At 47.1% G+C, this 21,468-nt stretch overlaps 1 protein-coding gene across 1 annotated transcript in view; it reads right to left on the bottom strand.

Moving 5' to 3' along the window:
• Window positions 1-15,378, bottom strand: part of CD9 (CD9 molecule) — a 53,968-nt gene extending 38,590 nt beyond the window's left edge. The window contains exon 1 of the mRNA XM_070946681.1: window positions 15,055-15,378. Within this exon, the coding sequence (XP_070802782.1) occupies window positions 15,055-15,120 (66 nt within the window). The 5' untranslated portion in view covers window positions 15,121-15,378. The remainder of the gene's footprint in view (window positions 1-15,054) is intronic.
• Between the last annotated feature and the right edge of the window lie 6,090 nt (window positions 15,379-21,468).

Here is a 21,468-nt window from a genome sequence, read left to right as displayed (position 1 = left end):
AATAAGCTGACTTTGTATAAATATACAAAAGTATGAAGGCTATTGCTTAACGCATTGTAAGCCGCCCTGAGTCTCCGGAGAAGGGCGGCATATAAATCAAATTAAAAAAAAAAAAAAACACTCCCTTTTTTTTTCAAGGTTACTACACCTGGAAGGAGTCTCTGTTGCTGTTTCAACTCCTCTACAAAACTATGCAAAATATATTTTTTTTCCCTGCCCCTACACTCCTCCGGGGTTAAACAACACTGTCTCCGGGAAAACAAATGATACTTGCCTTCTTCTAATATGGTTTCCACCCCCACCCCCCTTCCTCTTCCCTGTGCATATTTTGTTGTGCTTTTCCCACCGCATGGAAATAAATACAGGTAGTCCCCGACTTACAACAGTTCATTTAGTGACCGTTGAAAGTTACGACGGCACTGAAAAAAAAAAGACTTAGGATCGTTTTTCACACTTACGACCTTGGCAGCATCCCCAAGGTCACGTGATTTTAGGTTTGGATGATTTGACAACTGACTCACATTTATGACGGTTTGTAGCGTCCTGAAGTCACACGCTCGTCTCTTGCGACCTTCTGACAAGCAAAGTCATTGGGGGAAACCAGGCTCCCTTAACCGCCGTGTGACTAATTTAAGAGCTGCGGCGATTCACTTAACAATCGTAGGAAGAGAGGTCGTAAAATGGAGCAAATTCCCTTAAACAAATGTCTCAACAACCTACATGTTGGGCTCAATTGGGGTTGTAAGTTGACGACTTCCTGTACTCAATAACCGAGTGAAATACGTTTGAGCCCGATTCTCTTCCTGTATTTATTTATTCTAATGTTTATTATTGCACAGTGTCGTGTCTTTTACTGCTTGTATCAGGCCAAAGATTAAAAGATTGTGCATCCAGAAATACAGTAGTGGGCAAAATTGTGGAAACCTTTTGGGAAAAGTGTATTTTTCAGGTTTGATGGCTAATAACATCACTTTTTTGGGGGGGGAGTTCCAAGATAATCTTATTCTACTGCTGGAATGGCCTGGGAATAGCCCAGACCTTAACCCAATTGAAAATCTATGGAGCCGACGAAAGAAATGTGTTAGTCAGCAGTAATAAAACCCAGTTAATAGAAGCCATCATTCAATCTTGGTTTCACATTTTAACAGCTGCAGAACTAAAAGACTTGGTTCACTCCATGGGAAGACGTTGTAAGGCCATCATTCATGCTAAAGGTTACCCAACGAAGTATTAACTGACATGGTGATAATTTTTGTGTATCTCATTTTTTTCTACGGTGATAATTTTGTATATCTCGTTTTTTTTTCACTTTTATTCTTTATACTTTAACTGCTCTTGTAATAGCAAATCCTCCATAAAAGTTTTTGCATTACATTCTTGATTAAATTATCTTTCCATTGATATATTTTTATGGTACTACTCCCCCCAAAAAAGTGGTGTTATTAGCTAGTTTTAGAAAATACACTTTTCCCAAAAGGTTTCCACAATTTTGGCCAGTACTGTAGTTCTACCATAAGAGACTATAATTCAGTGTATGCGTGTCTTTTCATTTTTTCTTTCCCCTTTTCTTAATTAAAATAAATCACAAAAAAAGAGAAGTTGAAGTCCTATCAACATATTTATACTTGCCCTGAAAGGCAAATGTTACATATGTATAGCATCCCGTATACATCTCTGTTAGGCAGTTCAACTGTAGGAATTGTTGGTTTCGTTCACCAAGAAGAGACTTGGTGGCGCAGCAGACTAAGGTGCTGTTAAATAGCACCAGCTGCCTGCAATTACTGCAAGTTCAAATCTCACCAGGCTCAAGGTTGACTCAGCCTTCCATCTTTTCGAGGTAGGTAAAATGAGGACCCGGATTGTGGGGGCAATAAACTGACTTTGTATAAAAAAGAACACCGCTTAGGGGGGGCCAAAAGCCCTACTAAACAGGTATATACAAAAGTATGAAGGCTATTGCTTAACGCATTGTAAGCCACCCTGAGTCTCCGGAGAAAGGCGGCATATAAATCGAACCAATAAAAATAATAAATAATAAGAGAGAAACCCCCTTTTATAATTCCGAAGTTGCGAGATGCCAAATTTTGATTTTAATCAGCCAATTAACAGAGTCAAACATTAAATCCAAGCCCAGATTAAGTAGCAGAACCTGTTTCCCAACAGGTGCCATTGGCTAAAGGGAAATTTAGGTTCTGTGTGAAACTTTCTTCTGTGTGAACCTACATGTCTGTCTGTCTGTCTGTCTGTCTGTCTGTCTGTCTGTCTCTCTCTCTCTCTGTTCTCTTTTGAACTATGCAAATGAAATAAAGGTAGCCCTCGATTTATGATAACGGAGCCCCAAATGTTCATCGTTTGTTAAGTGAGTTTAGCCCAGTGGTGAAATCCATTTTTTTTTACTATCGGTTCTGTGGGCGTGGCTTGGTGGGCGTGGCAGGGGAAGGATACTGCAAAATCTCCATTCCCACCCTACTCCAGGGGAAGGATACTGCAAAATCCCCATTCCCTCGCCACTCCAGGAGAAGGATATTGCAAAATCTCCATTCCCACCCCACTCTGGGGCCAGCCAGAGGTGGTATTCACCGGTTCTCCGAACTGCTCAAAATTTCCGCTGCCGGTTCTCTGAACTGCTCAAAATTTCCGCTACTGGTTCTCTGAACTGCTCAAAATTTCCGCTACCGGTTCTCCGAACTGCTCAAAATTTCCGCTACCGGTTCTCCAGAACCTGTCAGAACCTGCTGAATTTCACTCCTGGTTTAGCCCCATTTTACCACCTTTCTTGCCACGGCTGTTAAGCGAATCATTGCGGTTGCTATGCTAAAAACACAGTTGTTCAGGGATTCCCATTTTTATCGGTTTATCAAAATATAAAATACAAAAAAGAAATTAAAAAAAAAATAATAGAAAACTAGGAGGAGGGGAAGGAGAAAAGGAAAAAAAATATGGTTTAAAGAGGGAAGAGGAAAGAAAAATGCAACTACTTCCAACTCTCTAGACGATAATAACATTACAACCTCAATTTTTTTTTAACTTTTACACAACAGCATATACCAGCTATTTTACAATAACGCACCTATCTAATTACAGCAAAAACAAAGTTTAATTTTTTTCGTTTTCCTCGCAAGCCCAAAATCCGGATGCGATTTCCAAACAGGAGCAAGGTTAAATATATTCTCTTCTCGGGATAAAAGAATCCATTTGATCCTCTCTGTAAGATGGTTGTTAAGTGAATCTGGCTTCCCCATCATCTTTGCTTGCCGGAAAAGATCACAAAGGGGGATCATGTGACCTCGGGACGCAGCAACCATTCATAAATATGAGTCAGTTGCCGGGCGTCTGAATTTTGATCGTGACGATGCAGCCCAGGTTGTACAGAAAGCGTGAGAAATGGTCACAAGTCGCTTATTTCAGGGCCGTTCTAACTTCGGTCACTAAACAAACATTAAGAAAACTAAGATCATGGCATCCAGCCCCCTCAACTCCTGGGGAAGAAATGGAAGTAGTGACAGATTTTATTTTCCTGGGCTCCAAGATCACCGCAGATGGGGACTGCAGCCAAGAAATTAAAAGATGCTTGCTCCCGGGGAGGAAAGCTATGGCAAATCTAGACGGCATACTAAAAAGCAGAGACATCACCCTGCCAACAAAAGAGCGTATAGTCAAGGCTACGATTTTCCCAGTTGCAATGTATGGCTGTGAAAGTTGAACCATAAGGAAGGCTGAGCGCCCAAAGAATTGAGGCCTTTGAACTGTGGTGCTGAAGAAGACTCCTGCGAGTCCCTTGGACTGCAAGGCGATCAAACCGGTCAGTCCTAGAGGAGATCAACCCTGACTGCTCTTTAGAAAGACAGATCCTGAAGATGAAACTCAAATACTTTGGCCACCTAATGAGAAGGAAGGACTCACTGGAGAAGAGCCTAATGCTGGGAAAGATGGAGGGCAAAAGAAGAAGGGGACGGCAGAGAACTAGGTGACTGGATGGAGTCACTGAAGAAGTCGGCGTGAGCTTAAATGGACTCCAGAGGATGGTAGAGGACAGGAAGGCCTGGAGGAACGTTGCCCATGGGGTCGCGATGGGTTGGACACGACTTCGCAACTAACAACACCATCTGTAATTAACTCTGCAGAGATGGGAGGGGGGAATATGACAAGCAGTCGTAGATGAAAAGGACAGGACCCAAAGCATTCAAACCTCAGGTGTGAAAGAAGGAAGATGGCAGGAGGGCATTTTTGAGGCCCAGCTGTAAAAGCAATTAATAAAAGCTGAAGAATTTACAAGTGGGGGGATATTATATGTTTTGATAAAGCCGAAAATGGTTCCTTCCTGTTTTTCTTTCTTCTTTTTAAAAAAATGCAAGCTTGCCTTTCTGCCGTTTTAAGAGTTGCGGTCAGTAATGAGAAATGGAAGATTTCTTCACACCCCTCTTTTTAAAATAAATGCTTTCACAGGATTAAATAACGAAGGGGTGGGAAAGCAATCCAGGCAGTTTCCAAGCCGCCATTAACCTTTCTCGGATAATAGCTTTGGGGCAGCAGCGAACAAACAGCTCTTTGGCATTGAACGATTTTTAACAGCATGAGAAAATATATTCCGTCCAGACAATCATGTCTGATATAATTGATCATTAAGGCTTAGAGGATCATTTAAAAAAAAAAATCGTTAAGATTAAAAAGCAAAACTGCATCTAATTGAGTATTGTGTCCCAATTTCAAGAGGAACAATTTGATTTTTTTTACGCTGCGTGTACCACCAGCAGGTACCGACAATTTAAAATAAACTCTGCTGATTAAAGTATAGGTTGAATAGTTTTAAGATCCTAATTAATTTAAGACCCTCTGGTTTCCCCCCCCCCCCCACGCCAAATCTACACCACAGCGTGTTGTTTTATTAAACAAGCGTGTTGTTTTGTTAAAATTGAAAATACTCAGAATTTTAAAGTATTCGTCGGATTGAACGTAGAGCAGGGGATAGGGTCAAAGGTCAAATCTTATTGGGCCTCTACTGAGTGGAATTTCCATTGTTTTGTTATGCTGCTTGCTTCTAAGCTTCAAAGTTTCAAGCAATAGCACTTAAGACTTATATGCTGCTTCATAGTGTTTTATAGCACTCTCTGGGCAGTTTATAATGTCAGCGTACTGCCCCTCAACAATCTGGGTCCTCATTTTACCCACCTCAGAAGGATGGAAGGTTGAGTCAACCTTGAACTGGTCAGGATTGAACTCTTGGCTATGGGCAGAGTTAGCCTGCAATACTGTGTTCTAACCACTGTGCCACCACAGTTTAGATAGCAGTAACAATAGCGCTTAGACTTATATTTCATTTTCATTTGATTTGATTTATATACCGCCCTACTCCCGAAGGACTCAGGGTGGTGAACAGGCACAAGATAAAACACATAGAATACAAAAATTTAAGAGCAGAAGTAGAATCGAATTAAATCAGTTTAGCCCAAGACAAATTTAAAACCCCAGGTTAAGAACAAATTACAATTTACATTAAAATTTACATTAAAAAGAGAATGGGAGAGGTTAGGCCAGACCAGCCTGGTGAAATAAAAAGGTCTTGAGAGCGCGGCGGAAGGTGCGTAGATCCGGAATCCTCTGTATCTCCGGGGGGAGCTCGTTCCAGATAGTAGGTGCCCCCACAGAGAAGGCTCTCCCCCTGGGGGCCGCCAGCCGACATTGTTTGTCCGATGGCACCCAAAGGAGTCCCTCTCTGTGAGAGTGTACCAGCCAGTGGGAGGCCATTTGCGGCAGCAGGCGGTCCCGTAAATAACCGGGCCCAAACCATGGAGCGCTCTAAAGGTGGTAACCAAGACCTTGAAGCGCACCCGGAAGACCATCGGGAGCCAGTGCAGCTCGCGCAGGAGAGGTGTTACATGGGAGCGCCACGTCGCTCCCATAACCACCTGCGCGGCCGCACTCTGCACCAGTTGGAGCCTCCGGGTGCTCCTCAAGGGGAGCCCCATGTAGAGAGTGTTACAGTAGTTCAGGCGGGAATTGACGAGGGCATGAGTGACCGTGTTTAAGGAGTCCCGATCCAGAAAGGGACGCAACTGGTGAATCAGGCGGACCTGATGGAAAATCCTCCCGGTCACGGCCGTCAAGTGCTCTTCTAAAGACAGCCGTGAATCCAGGAGGACATCCAAGTTGCGAGCCCTCTCCGTGGGGGCCAGCGATTCATCCCCAATAGTCAGCGATGGCGTCAACTGACTATATATCACTCCCTAGTGCTTACACCACCATCTGAGCGGTTTACAGAGTCAGCATATTTTCCCCAACAATCTGGGTCCTCATTTTACCCACCTCGGAAGGATGGAAAGCTTGAGCCACTCAGGATTGAACTCCTCGCTAGGGGCAGAGTTAGTCTGCAATACGGCATTCTAACCACTGCATCACCAGGGCTCCTACTAAACCTGCCAATTACCAGGAAGTCAGTCAAGAGCAAGGGAGGACCTTTAGGTTCAAATTGGTGGGGACTTCCCCCGAGATATCCCAGGCCTGTTTTTAATCTTACCTCCTACGGCACAGATTAAAATCAAGATTTAACTGATCCCTCTGAATTTGCTCACCTCTGCACTGAATCAGAGGCTTTAGATGCCTTTAATAAATGAAATGAAGTAGACCAAAAGCTGGGATCTTCTCCATCAACAAAGGACAACTATTTTCTGCTGAGCTTCACCTTCCCTGGAGGCATCTGCTGAAACCAAACCAAGTTGGGGCTTCCCTTTCACGCTTTCTGCTAAGCTTCTTCCTTTCCACCCAGAACAAATATGGCGTGTACTAAATGCCTTTGTGGATTATACTTGAAAGCTGTCTGAGAATGGGATAATAGTCAGCCAAGGACTTCAAACAATCCTCAAAGCTCATGTTAGAAAAGCCACACCTACAGGTAACACCCAGCAGTCTTCCTTCACCTATATCAAACCACATAGAAGTCCCGCCTGGACTATTGTAACACTCTCTACATGGGGCTCCCCTTGAGGAGCACCCGGAGGCTCCAACTGGCGCAGAGTGCGGCCGCGCGGGTGGTTATGGGAGCAACATGGCACTCCCGTGTGATATCTCTCCTGCGCGAGCTACACTGGCTCCCGGTGGTCTTCCGGGTGCGCTTCAAGTTTTTGGTCACCACCTTTAGAGCGCTCCATGGCTTAGGACCTGGTTATTTATGGGACCGCCTGCTACCATCAATAGCCTCCCACCGGCCGGTACGCTCTCATAGAGAGGGGCTCCTCCGGGTGCCGTCAGCCAAACAATGTCGACTGGCAGCCCCCAGGGGGAGGGCCTTCTCTGTGGGGGCACCCACTATCTGGACTGAGCTCCCCCCGGAGATACGGAGGATCCCGGATCTGCGCACTTTCCGCCGTGCTCTTAAGACCCTCCTATTCCAGCAAGCCGGCCTGGCCTAATTTTCTCCCCTTTCTTTTAAATTTTTAAATTAAAATTTTAATTTGTTTTAAATTATTGGGATTTTTAATTGTCTTGGGCTAAATTATTTAATTTGGTTTTAATTATGTTTCTAACTTTTGTATTTATGTATTTTATTCTGTGCCTGTTCACCGCCCTGCGTCCTTTGGGAGTAGGGCGGTATATAAATTTAATAAAACAAACAAACAAACAAACAAATTGCAAGCCAAAGAAGAGGAGGGTTCAGCCTATTTTCCAAAGCACCAGACGACAAGACAAGAAGCAATGGATGGAAACTAATGAAGGAGAGAAGCAACCTGGAACTAAGGAGAAATTTCCTGACAGTGAGAACAATTAACCAGTGGAACAACTTGCCTCCAGAAGTTGAGGATGCTCCAACCCTGGAGGTTTTTAGTAAGAGATTGGATAGTCTGAAATGGTATAGGGCAGTGATGGTTAACCTTTTTGCCATCGCGTGCCAGGAGGGGGGATCACATGCGTGCCCACACCTTTAATTCTATGTGCCCCACCCCCATGCATGCGACCCACCCCGCTCCCCGTGCTCCTGGCACGTGATGGCCTGGTAGGCCCGTTTTTCTCTCTCACCTGGCTCCAGAGCCTTTCTAGGAATCTGGGGAGGGCGAAAACAGCCTTCCCCACCCCATGGAGGTCCTCTGAAGGCCGAAAACAGCCCATTTGCCAACTTCCGGTGGGACCGGAAGGCCCGTTTTTTGCTGTCCCCAGCCTCCAGGTCCCACCGGAAGTTGGCAAACGGGCTGTTTCTGGCATCCAGAGAGGGGGGAGGCTGTTTTCCCCCTCCCCAGACTCCTAGAGAGGCTCTGGAGCCAGGTGAGAGAGAAAAAAGGGCCTTCCCCATCACCCCCTGAAGTCCTCCGGAGGCAGGAAACAGCCTGTTTCCCTACTTCTGGTGGGCCCAGAAGGCCCGAAAATCAGCTGAGCTCATGTACCCACTGATATGGCTATGCGTGCCACCTGTGACACGCGTGCCATAGGTTCACCATCATGGGTATAGGGTCTCTTACTAGAGCAGGGAGTTGGACTAGAACAGGGGTGGGCAATTGTGGCTCTTTTACAACCTGTGGACTTCAACTCCCAGAATTCCTGAGCCAGCTTGGCTATCTCAGGAATTCTGGGAGTTGAAGTCCACAGGTTGCAAAAGAGCCACATTTGCCCACCCCTGGACTAAAAGATCTCCAAAGTCCCTTCCAACTCTGTTGATGTTCTAAGTCAGGGCTGTCAAACTCCCGGCCCATGGGCCAGGTGTATCACGTCCTGGCCATGCCCCCACCGGGTATAGTGAAGGAGGAAAAAAGTCCCGATACATCATGTGACACGTCAAGTGTTCTAAATCATAGAATAATACAGCATCCTGGAGAACTTAAGTCTGTAAAGCAAAATGTCCCGATGTTTGACAATTATGATCTGTGTATTCTGAGGGTCATTGCGCATTGTGGAAAGAAACCCTTTGGGAGATGGTGGCTCCCAGCCACTAAACCGTTGTAATTTTGCGTTTCTGCTCAACAAAATTGCAGGTCCCGATGAGATCATCATCCATAGCAACACACAAGACCTTTTCAAGGGCCCTGTTAAAGAAGCCCAGAAAACACATCCAGAAAGTGGAGCAGTCACAGGCTTCCAAAAGCTCTGTCCCATCATGGGACAACAACAAGGACACCTGCTCTGCTTATGTCTCTGTTTCCCACAAATCAATTGCTTCCCACTCCTGCAGCCAGCTGCCAGAAAGGGGGTTCCTTGTAAGTTATCTGATTTAGTTCACTATCATCCTCTATTCACTAAGCCCCAGGTCTGTGACTGACAAGTCAATTTCTGAGAGCATGGAAACAGCACAGCCCCACCCAGGGAACCGAGGGCAGGCAGAGACACGTTTTCAGACACACACACACACACACACACACACACACACACACATTCTCAGGCAATCCCTGTTCTTTGCTACACTATGAAAAGGAAACTTAAAGGAACATGAAAAGATAAAACTTGCCAATGTGTACACGAGCCCTATTTGCAAGTACTGGCTTCTTCCATGAAATGCCTTTTGCTTCTGTTTGTCCCAGCAAGGGAAAAACACAATTCAGCAAGAATCCAAGTCCATCCGGGACCACCCACACTTCTCCAGTCAGCTAAGATGATTGAAGGCCTGGAGATTAAAACATATGAAGAACGCTTGCAGGATTTGGATATGGCTGGCTGAGCGCCAAAGAATGGAGGCCTTTGAATTCTGGTGCTGGAGAAGACTCCTGCGAGTCCCTTGGACTGCAAGGCGATCAAACTGGTCAGTCCTAGAGGAGATCAACCCTGACTGCTCTTTAGAAGGCCAGATCCTGAAGAGGAAACTCAAATACTTTGGCCACCTAATGAGAAGGACGGACTCACTGGAGAAGAGCCTAATGCTGGGAACGATTGAGGGCAAAAGAAGAAGGGGACGGCAGAGAATGAGGTGGATGGATGGAGTCACTGAAGCAGTCGGCGTGAGCTTAAATGGACTCTAGGGCAGTGGTGTGTTGCCTCCGGTTCGGACCGGTTCTATAGAACCAGTAGTAAAACCGGAGGGAGGCTCCACCCACCCACCCCAACATCATCAAGATGTTTCTGCGCATGCTCAGAAGAGCGCACACACGCAGCCCCGTTGCAAATCAGTAGTAAAGGTATGTAGAACCCATCCCTGCTCTGGGCAGATGGTAGAGAACAGGAAGGCCTGGAGGAACGTTGTCCATGGGGTCGTGATGGGTCGGACACGACTTCGCAACTAACATCAACGAAGTCCAAAGAAAAGAAGGACTAGGAGTGACATGAGAGCAGTATTCCAATATTTGAGGGGCTGCCACAAAGAAGAAGGGGGCCAACTGTTCTCCAAAGCACCAGAAAGCAAGACAAGAAATGATGGATGGAAATCAATCAAGGAGAGAAGCAACCTGGAACTAAGGAGAAACTTCTTAACACTGAGAGTAAGTAACCAGTGGAACAGCTTGCCACCAGAAGTTGTGGTTGTTTCATCACTGGAGCTTTTTAAGAAGAGACTGGGCAGCCCTTTGTATGAAATAGTATAGCGTCTCCTACTCAAGCAGCGGGTTGGACTAGAAGACCTCCAAGGTCCCTTCCAGCTCTATCCTGATTGAACTGAACTGAAACGTCAATAAACTGTATATGTAAGTTCTGTATCAAGAGTAAAAATCTTGCATCTTTCTCTGGCGGTTTCTCCGTCTCTACCTGGAGGGAGATTCCTTCAACCAGAAAAGTCACTTTGTGTACAAGTTAGGTAATCTTCCCATCTGATTCATGCGGGAAGGAGAAGCAGAAAGTTTCGGAGAGGGTGGAAAATTCTAGGAGGACTTAGTGGAGGACAATTTTCTCATGACTCAAAAACCTTTCATTGCCTCTTTCCGAGAAAAGCAAACAAGCATTAATATGCATCTAGATCAGGGTTCTCCAAACTTGGCAACTTTGAAGACTTGTGGACTTCAACTCCCAGAATTCCTCATCCAGCCATGAGGAATTCTGGGAGTTGAAGTCCACAAGTCTTAAAGTTGCCAAGTTTGGAGAACCCTGATCTAGATGAAGCAAAGCCTACTACAGAATACTCCCTCATTTTTCCTGGGGGTTCAGCTATCATTGGGGATAGGGAGTTGATGCAAAGGGGAAAATATATATTTTTTTCCTTAAAGCTAAAGGTCTTTAGTCTTAGTCTTTATCTGATTTATATACCGCCCTACTCCCGAAGGACTCAGGGCGGTGAACAACCAAACAATAAAATACATAAATACAAAATTTAAAAAACAGAATAAAACTGAATTAAACAAATTTGGCCCAGACAGATTTAAAACACCCCAATCATTTAAAAACAGATTAAAATTTACGTATTAAAAAAAAAGGGGGGGGGGAAAGATTAGGCCAGGCCCGCCTGGTGGAATAAAAAGGCAGAAGGTGCACAGATCCGGGATCCTCCGTATCTCTGGGGGGGGGCTCGTTCCAGATAGTAGGTGCCCCCACAGAGAAGGGTCTCACCCTAGGGGCCACCAGTCGACATTGTTTGGCCGACAGCACCTGGAGGAGCCCCTCTCTATGACAGAGTATCAGCCGGTGGGAGGCTATTGGTAGTAGTAGGCGGTCCCGTAAGTAACCAGGACCTAAGCCATGGAGCACTCTAAAGGTGGTAACCAAAACCTTGAAGCGCACCTGGAAGACCACCGGGAGCCAAGGTGAGGCAAAACCCAATACACAACACCAAGATACACAATTCCATGGTACAAAGCAGAAGGTCAAACCCAAAGTACCCTCTTTACACCCTTAGAAAAGAAAGCAGGAAGTCCTTGTTCCAAGCAGGCCTCTTCTTCACAACTGTGGTTTCAAACAATTTAACAACTTGAAAAGAATTCCAGAGGCCTCCACCAACTCTTAACGAGGTCACAAACCCATATTTGTAACACTAGAACCCCTAACGTCAATAGACTCTGGTGTGGTTTCCACAACACACAATTTGAAGAACAAACCCACATTTGGGGATTGACCCAACACTGAATAAGCTAGCCAACTTCTGGATCCATCTAGACCACTTTCCTACTCTGGGTGAGCTGTAGATTCAAGGCTATGAGCAATCCATTCAAAAGGGCCAATCCTGGAGAAGGAGCTGTGGATAGATGGGGCCTGGAGAAGCTCCTCAACCAACCAACCAACCAACCAATCAATCAACCAATCAATCAATCAACCAACTAATCAACCAACCAACCAATCAATCAATCAACCAACCAACCAACCACCCAATCAACCAACCAACCAATCAACCCTTTATTGGGGTCAGGAACCAGCGTACAACCAAGAAGAATATCAAAACAAACATTTGACCCCAGAGACATATAAGAACCATTGATTTAGATTACTTGGTATGTATGGGGCATAAGATACTTTTGTTGCTTATGCAACTTAGAAGACAAGACCCATATCTTAACCTTCATGATCTTTCTCAAGCGGTGCTAGAGGTGTCAACACAAGCCAAACATGGCAACCACAACTGCACCAAACTGGAAGTGATGCAAAGGAGAGAGAGAGAGAGGAGGGCTTCAATTAGGACAAGAAGCAATGGGTGGAAACTAATCAAGGAGAGAAGCAATTTAGAACTAAGGAGAAATTTCCTGACAGTGAGAACAATGAATCAGTGGAACAACTCGCCTCCAGAAGTTGTGAATGCTCCAACACTGGAAGCTTTTAAGAAGATGTTGGATAACCATTTGTCTGAAGTGGTGTAGGGTTTCCTGCCTAGGCAGGGGGTTGGACTAGAAGACCTCCAAGGTCCCTTCCAACTCTGTTATTCTATTTGTGAGGTTTGGGTCTCCATCTTTTTTTTTTTTTTAATTTGATTTATATGCCACCCTTCTCTGGAGACTCAGGGCGGCTTACAATGCGTTAAGCAATAGCCTTCATACTTTTGTATATTTTATACAAAGTCAGCTTATTGCCCCGACAAACTGGGTCCTCAATTTACCTACCTTAGAAAGGATGGAAGGCTGAGTCAACCTTGAGCCTGGCGAGATTCGAACCTGCAGTAATTGCAGGCAGCTGGTCTTAATAACAGGGTGCTTTAGACCACTGTACTACCAAGGCTCTTTTATTGAGGCACTCAATCTTGACTTTTTTTTTTTTAATTTTTCCTGGCAGATGGACCCTTTGCCAAAGAAGCTGGGGGCTTATACCCCCACTACTCCCTAATCTCGTTTCTCCCCCACCCCCACCCCCCCATTTTTCTCACAACGCCTCTGTGGCCAAGGCTGGGAAATGCAGATCAGGCTTGAAGCTGATCTTTTACTATTTCCCCCCCCCCCCCCAGATTACTACATTACTTTTTATTTATTTATTTATTTTTTCTTCCCAGCGGTGGAGGAGTGGCAAAGGCGGGCAGCCTGCCACCCAGACCGAAAAAACAAACAGTTCCCACCCTCCACAACCCCACGGGGATCGATCCTCGAAGCCGCTCCCTCGGTTGATCTACCTTCTGCAAAAGCCTTTTTTTCCCTCCCTCTCTCTCTCTCTCTCTTTCTCTCTCTTCCTACTTTTGCAGCGGGGAAAAAGCCTTTTCTCTCTCTCTGTGTCTCTCTTCCTACTTTTGCAGCGGGGAAAAAAAAGGGGGGGTGTCTGACTTTCTGGGCGACCCCAGCCTCGTCTTCCTACTACCCCCACCCCACCCAGGCTCGGGCATCGGGCGAGTCCATCAGCAAAGCTCCCCATTTCTTTTTCGGGGGGCGGGGAGGGTTGTCGCTGAACGCCTTGAGTCCGGCACCCCCTTCTTCCCGCATCCCCGCCTAGCCTTGCCACGACCCCTCCTAGCCCCCTCCTCAAATTCCCAAAGCGAAGCAGAAAACCTTAACTCACCGACCCCCCCCACACACACACACTCTCCCCCACTCCCAGGCGCTGCAGGCGGAGGGAAGCGCCCGGCCGTTCTCACCTGGCCTCCCAGGTGCTCGGGAGCCCCCTCCCCAAAAGGTGATGCTTGCCGTGCTGGCTTTTCCCGATGGGACAGCTCTGCCCCCACTCTCCATCCACCCCTACTCCCTCTGTCCCCAGGGCTCTCTGCACTTGCTCAGAGACCTCCCCACTACTCAGGGACCCCGAAGCCCCCGTGTTTTTTTTGGGGGGGGAACAGACTCCCCCCCCCACACACACACCAGCGGCGGAGGGAAGCGCCCGGCCGTTCTCACCTGGCGTCCCAGGTACGCGGGAGCCCCCACACCCCCCCAATCCACCCCCACTCCCTCTGTCCCCAGGGCTCTCTGCACTTGCTCAGAGACCTCCTCACTGCTCAGGGACCCCGGAGCCCCCGTTTTCTTTTGGGGGGGGAACAGACTCCCCCACACACACACACACCAGCGGCGTTCTCACCTGGCGTCCCAGGTACGCGGGAGCCCCCACGCAGCCCCCCCAATCCACCCCCACTCCCTCTGTCCCCAGGGCTCTCTGCACTTGCTCAGAGACCTCCTCCCTACTCAGGGACCCCGGAGCCCCCATTTTTTTTTTGGGTGGGGGTGAACAGAGACTCCCCACCAAAGGTGATGCTTGCCGTGCTGGCTTTTCCCGATGGGACACCTCTGCCCCCCCCATCTTCCCCCACTCCCTCTGTCCCCAGGGCTCTCTGCACTTGCTCAGAGACCTCCTCCCTACTCAGGGACCCCGGAGCCCCCATTTTTTTTTTTGGGTGGGGGTGAACAGAGACTCCCCACCAAAGGTGATGCTTGCCGTGCTGGCTTTTCCCGATGGGACACCTCTGCCCCCCCCATCTTCCCCCACTCCCTCTGTCCCCAGGGCTCTCTGCACTTGCTCAGAGACCTCCTCCCTGCTCAGGGACCCCGGAGCCCCCATTTTTTTTTTTGGTGGGGGGAAACAGAGACTCCCCACCAAAGGTGATGCTTGCCGTGCTGGCTTTTCCCGATGGGACACCTCTGCCCCCCGCCCCATCTCTCCCCACTCCCTCTGTCCCCAGGGCTCTCTGCACTTGCTCAGAGACCTCCTCCCTACTCAGGGACCCCGGAACCCCCTTTTTTGGGGGGTGGGTGGGGAAATAGAGACTCCCCCCCCCACAAACACACCAGCAACACCTGCCTAGCTCTGTCGCCCACCTACCCAGAAAACGAAATTGAAGCCGAAGAGCAGGTATTTGATGCACTTGGTGCCTCCTTTGACCGGCATCGCGCCGGGCGAGCGGGCAAAGGCGGAGGGTGAGCGGTGGAGAAGGCGAGAGAAAAGGGGCGCTGGCCCGGGGTCGACGTTGGCTTGGCTGCTTGCTCGGCGGGACGGCGGAGTTGGAACCGGTGCTTCTCTCTTTCTCTCTCTTTCTCTTTCTCTCTCTCTCTCTCTCTCTCTCTCGCTCTTTCTTTCTTTCCAGCAGATGCTCGCGGTGGCCCTTCCCGGAGTCAAGCCTCGCCCCAGCTTCTCCGACAGTCCCAGCCCTGCCTTGCCCTGCCCTCTCTGCCTGCCTCCCCCGGAGCGCTCCGGTCCTGCCCTGCCCTCCTCCCTCCCTCCCTCCCTCCTCCGGAGAGCCACACCTTTGGGCCGGGCCGGGAAGGGGGCCAAGCACGTGTTTTCCCTAAGCGGGATTCCCCCCTCCCTCCCCTCCTCCTCCTCCTCCTCCTCCTCCTCCTCCTCCTTTCCTCGCCTGGTCTGCCTGTCTAGCCTGCAGCATCCGAAGAGGGAAGAAGAAGAGCCCTTATCGGAGTGCCCCCCCCCCACACCTAGAGTTTTTTTTTTTTTTTTTTTTAATTTGATTTATATGCCGCCCTTCTCCGAAGACTCAGGGCGGCTTACAATGTGCTCAGCAATAGCCTTCATCCTTTTTGTATATTTATACAAAGTCAGCTTATTGCCCCCACAAACTGGGTCCTCATTTCACCTACCTTAGAAAGGATGGAAGGCTGAGTCAACCTTGAGCCTTGGCGAGATTCGAACCCTGCAGTAATTGCAGACAGCTGGTCTTAAGCAGCTTAATAACAGGGTGCTTTAAACCCTTGTACTACCAAGGCTCTTCCAAAAAATTGGTCTGCTTCCAAAAAATAGCGGACAAGGGGGGGGGGAGAGGGGGGGGGGTGTTAAGTAGTACAAAATTTTTTAAAAAAACTACAATTAAATTATATATTTTCTTACAAACATTTTAACACGTATTAAAATAACCACTTCAAAACTTTACTTAAAATTCAAAACATCAAATATATTATAATAATATGTAAAATTTTAAATTACATTTTACTTTGCTGCGGTGTGTATTTTTTATTTTGACTGCGCAGCTTTGATCAATTAAGGAATAATTCTTTAATTTCAGTACAACGTTGAGAAATATTAAAAAATATACAAGGTTCACTTCGAACGGATGGTACAAGCAGTCGGTTACGTTCGTCAGTCCACAAATTTCCCATGACGCTGAAAATTCGTTCAACGTTTGCATTTGATACCGGAATTGATGCACAATACTGGAATAGTTTCAGTAAACTCGGAGCTGGCTCTTTCTTGAAAAAGTATGTCCATTTATCAAGGGATGAATCGCCCTGCAGATGAACATAAACTTAAGGAATTTTTCTTTGGTGCATAAGCTCTCAGTATACATAAAAGACAAGATACATTCGTCAAGAATCATAAGGTACAACACTTAATGATAGTCATAGGGTACAAATAAGCACTCAAATCATATTAGGAAACAGTCAATATCAATCATAAGGATACAAGCAACAAAGTTACAGTCATAAGTGGAAGAAGATGGGTGATGGGAACGATGAGAAGATTAATAGTAGTGCAGACTTAGTAAATAGTTTGAGTAGTAAAAAAGCGCACGGAACGCTGTTACCTTCCCACCAAAGGTGGTCCCTATTTTCTACTTACATTTTTTACCTGCTTTCAAACTGCTAGGTTGGCAGAAGCTGGGACAAGGAACGTGAGCTCAACCTGTTACGCGGCACTAGGGATTTGAACCGCTGAACTGCCGACCTTTCAATCAACAAGCTCAGCATCTTAGCCACTGAGCCACCGCGTCCCTGTCTTTATGAGGTTATGAGATAAAAAGTAAATAGGAACATAGAGGGGAGGAAGAGGGGAAAGAGAAGTGAGGAAGGGCTGGGGAAAAGGAGGGGAAAGTGTTGATTTCAGACTCTCTCTGTTGCAGTAAAATAAAGCATTAAGGTCAAACCACAACTGGACTTTCTGGTTTTTCTTTTTGAAGAAGCTTCTCAACCAAGAAGCTTCTTCAGCTCTGGCTGGAAGGTGGAAAAGTCAGAGCTTGAAGAAGCTTCTTGGAGGAGGAGCGAAACGTCTTCAAAGAAAAAAACAGAAAGTCCAGTTGCCTGTTGAAAAAAAGGATCTTTGGGACAACCATAACCTGGATGAGTGAGAATCTCCATAGACATCAAACCAGGGGTGAAATCCAGCAGGTTCTGACAGGTTCTGACGAACTGGTAGCGGAAAATTTGAGTAGTTTGGAGAACTGGCAAATACCACCTCTGGCTGGCCCCAGAGTGGAGTGGGAATGGAGATTTTGCAATATCCTCCGCCCAGGAGTGGGGAGGGAATGGGGATTTTGCAATATCCTTCCTCTGGAGTGGGGTGGGAATGGAGATTTTGCAGTATCCTTCCCTTGCCACACCCACCAAGCCACACCCACAGAACCGGTAGTAAAAACAATTGGATTTCACCACTGCATCAAACCATAACTTTTTGCTTTTCCGTCATAATATCAACTAGTCACTTCTATAAACGCCTGTCGATCGAATCGATAAAACCCAAAGTCAATGTTTCATTGTTTTTCCACCTCAAGCACAAAGTCCAGAAGCGGTTTCCAAGTAGAAACAACAGTACTTATATTCTTTTCTTTGATCAACATGGTCAATTTAGTCATCTCTGCCATCAGCTTCTACAGCTGTTCGTCCATGGCGGGAATTGAAATATCCTTTCATTTTTGTTCATACTGTTTTGCTGTTGTCAACATATCTAAGTTCAAAGTTCAATTTTTTTTCCCTCTAAGTCTTTTTCCATTAAACCCCAAAGAAAAGTTTCTGGTTTCATCTTAAATCTTCATTTTAAGACGTTTCTGTATTAAAATACGAATCTTACTCCGAAAATTAGCTGGCCGGCACGCGCATGTGCGCTGCAGCTGGAGTAGGGCAACGCTCGCATTCCCACCAATATGGCTCCGCGTGCCACATAGAACATAGAATGGAGGATGAAAGGGCTGGAAGGGAACTTGGAGGTCTTCTAGTCCAACCCCCCTGCTCAAGCAGGAAACCCTACACTGTTTCAGACAAGCGGCTGTTCAGTCTCCTCTTGGCAGATTAGAAGAATGAGCAATTCAGCTGAAAATAAGGGAGCTTGCTAGGGATGGGAGCTTTTCAACAAAATGTTGTTGCTGTTGTTAGTTGCGAAGTTGTGTCTGACCCATCGCAACCCCATAGACAACGTTCCTCCAGGCCTTCCTGTCTCTACGGTCACTCACGCCCTTGTCACCTCCCGGTTGGACTATTGTAATGCTCTCTACATGGGGCTCCCCTTGAAGAGCACTCGGAGGCTCCAACTGGTCCAGAATGCGGCCGCGCGGGTGGTTATGGGTGCAACCCGTTGCGCCCACGTGACACCCCTCCTGCGCGAGCTGCACTGGCTCCCAGTGGTCTTCCGGGTGCGATTCAAGGTGTTGGTTACCACCTTTAAAGCGCTCCATGGCATAGGACCCGGGTACCTTCGAGACCGACTTCTGCCACCAATAGCCTCCCACCGACCAGTTCGCTCCCACAGAGAGGGTCTCCTCCGGGTGCCATCAGCCAAGTTATGTCGGCTGGCGACACCCAGGGGGAGGGCCTTCTCTGTGGGAGCTCCAGCCCTGTGGAATGAACTGCCCCCGGAAATACGAAAGATTTCCGACCTCCGGGTGTTTCGCTGCGCTCTGAAGACCCTGTTGTTCCGCCAGGCAGGGCTATTAACATAATGTTTTAAATTGGGGTATTTTAAATTTCTGGGATTTTAATTGGAGCCTAATTATTTAATGATTTTAAATTTTAAATTGTTGTCGTGTTTTTTGTGTTTTTAAATAGGCTGTACACCGCCCTGAGTCCTTCGGGAGAAGGGCGGTATAGAAATAAAATTATTATTATTATTATTATTATTATTATTATTATTATTATTATTATTATTATTATTATTATTATTATTATTATTATTATTATTATTATTATTATCCCCTGGAGTCCATTTAAGCTCCCGCCAACTGTTTCAGTGACTCCATTCAGCCACCTCGTTCTCTGTCGTCCTGTTCTTCTTTTGCCCTCAATCGTTCCCAGCATCAGGCTCTTCTCCAGTGAGTCCTTCCTTCTCATTAAGTGACCAAAGTATTTGAGTTTCATCTTCCGGATCTGGCCTTCTAAAGAGCAGTCAGGGTTGATCTCCTCTAGGACTGACAGGTTGGATGGCCTTGCAGTCCAAGGGACTCTCAGGAGTCTTCTCCAGCACCAGAGTTCAAAGGCCTCAATTCTTTGGCGCTCAGCCTTCCTTATGGTCCAACTTTTACAGCCAAACATTGCAACTGGGAAAACCATAGCCTTGACTATATGCACTTTTGTTGGCAGGGTGATGTCTCTGCTTTTTAATATGCTGTCTAGATTTGCCATAGCTTTCCCCCCCAGGAGCAAGCACCTTTTAATTTCTTGGCTGAAGTCCCCATCTGCGGTGATCTTGGAGCCCAGGAAAATAAAATCTGTCAGTACCTCACCACAAAATGTAGAACATAGAATAACAGGGTTTGAAGGGACCTCAGAGGTCTTCTAGTCCAGCCCCCTAATCAAGCAGGAGATGCTATCCCATTTCAGACAAATGTCTGTCCAGTCTTTTCTTAAAAACCTCCAATGTGGAGGCATCGTAAATTCCATTTGCCAATGGTGCATTTGCCTGCTGACTCAAACTCCATCTGTGATCATGTACATCATTTGTAGTGAATTAGCCATCGGATTCAGTTATTTTTTCCATTTCTTCACCCACGTCATTAGGGCCCCGAACGGAAACTTGTATCTGGCTTCGGTTCCTCCTTCCAGCTTAGTGACGAACTCTTGAATGGCATGCCTGGATCGTAGTCAAGGGAACTGTTTGGACAACAACAACCAGCCCTTCCCATTGTGACTTCAGAGTGGGTGTCCTCTGAAAATACAGGCGTGGAGCTCTGCAGGCAATCAGCAACAACATGCGTATCACAATGTCATCACTGGCTCCAATGTTGTAAATTTTGAAGGGTCCTTGGGGCTCACTGAGCTTGGTTCCTTGCAGATGCTTGTAGATGTTTCATGACCCAAACTAGGTAACATCAATCAAGGACTGGCACTGATGATGATGAAGAACTCTAGGAAAGTGGCAATGGATAGAAAATATAAAGAACAGCTAGACCAGGAATCAGCAACCTGTGACTCTGGAGCCGCATGTGGCTCTTTCATCCCTCTGCTGTGGCTCCCTGTCGCTGGTCGATGCCACAATTTGGAGAGGAGCTTCCAGTTAAGGGGGGTGGGAAAGCATGGCGTACCAGGAGGAGACTCTATGGCAAGGGGCGGGTTTTCTGGTCGGCTCCACAATTGATAGGGCTTTTGGTTAGGACAAGTAGAGGAAAAAGAAAACCGCACTATGAGGAGACTCTATGGTGGGGGAATCGGACTTCCGGTCAGCTCCAGAATTGAATGGGGAGGGGCTTCCGGTTAGGACCTTTGTGGCGCTTTGAGGATTTAAGGTTGCCGATCCCAGAGCTAGACTGACAACTAGTCAAGGATTCCATGATACTCCTTTAGGAAAGATTGGCCTTGGTTGCCAATTTGTTGCCAAAAACTTAAAGAAGGTGGACATTTTTTGGTATCTGGAATCCCACCTCCAAGGCAAAGGGGGACATCAATGGCGAGGTGCGAGCAAGGGGGAATGCAGCCTGGATGCGTTGGCAAGAACTCACCAGTGTGTTCTGTGACAGACGAATGCCAACCCATCTTAAATCTCAAGATTTACAAGACAACCATTCGCCCTGTTGCACTGTATGGCACCGAATGCTGGGCAGCAACCACAGGGACCGAAAGCTATCTCCCTGCCATGGAAATGCGATATCGAGCCCAGCCTCGCGCTCGACAACGCTAACGCGGAAGCGATGAAACGGAAGAAGGGAACAAACCATGACTCATATGAAGGGGATGTTGGCACCGGGTGTCAGGCGGCCGTGTGCGGGGTGTAGGGGGGTGTGTACGTTGGGGTTAGGGACTATGCACAAGAAACGCTGGACGGCCACAGATTGCTGGCGATGAAAGGACCTGCCAACTCCACCTTCATTACGCCGATGGACTAATAACCCTGGAACAGCGTGATGGGGCGTGATGGGGCGTAATGGGGCGATGGGCGTGAGAGTTAATGAGGAGGGCTATTTAGGCGTCACAGACCGGCTGATTATAGCGCTGAATTCGTTTTCGTTTTGATTGCAGTGTGTACCTGGAGTCAGCGCGCATTAAACCCGCATTAAACCAAAGAGACCTGCCTTGGTAATTCTGTGTC

Source organism: Pituophis catenifer, unplaced genomic scaffold, assembly GCF_029215685.1.
Source record: "Pituophis catenifer annectens isolate HBS135680 unplaced genomic scaffold, rPitCat1.0.hap2 SCAF_7, whole genome shotgun sequence".
Taxonomy (NCBI): Eukaryota; Metazoa; Chordata; class Lepidosauria; order Squamata; family Colubridae; genus Pituophis; species Pituophis catenifer.
This window is presented reverse-complemented; position numbering and strand designations above follow the sequence as displayed.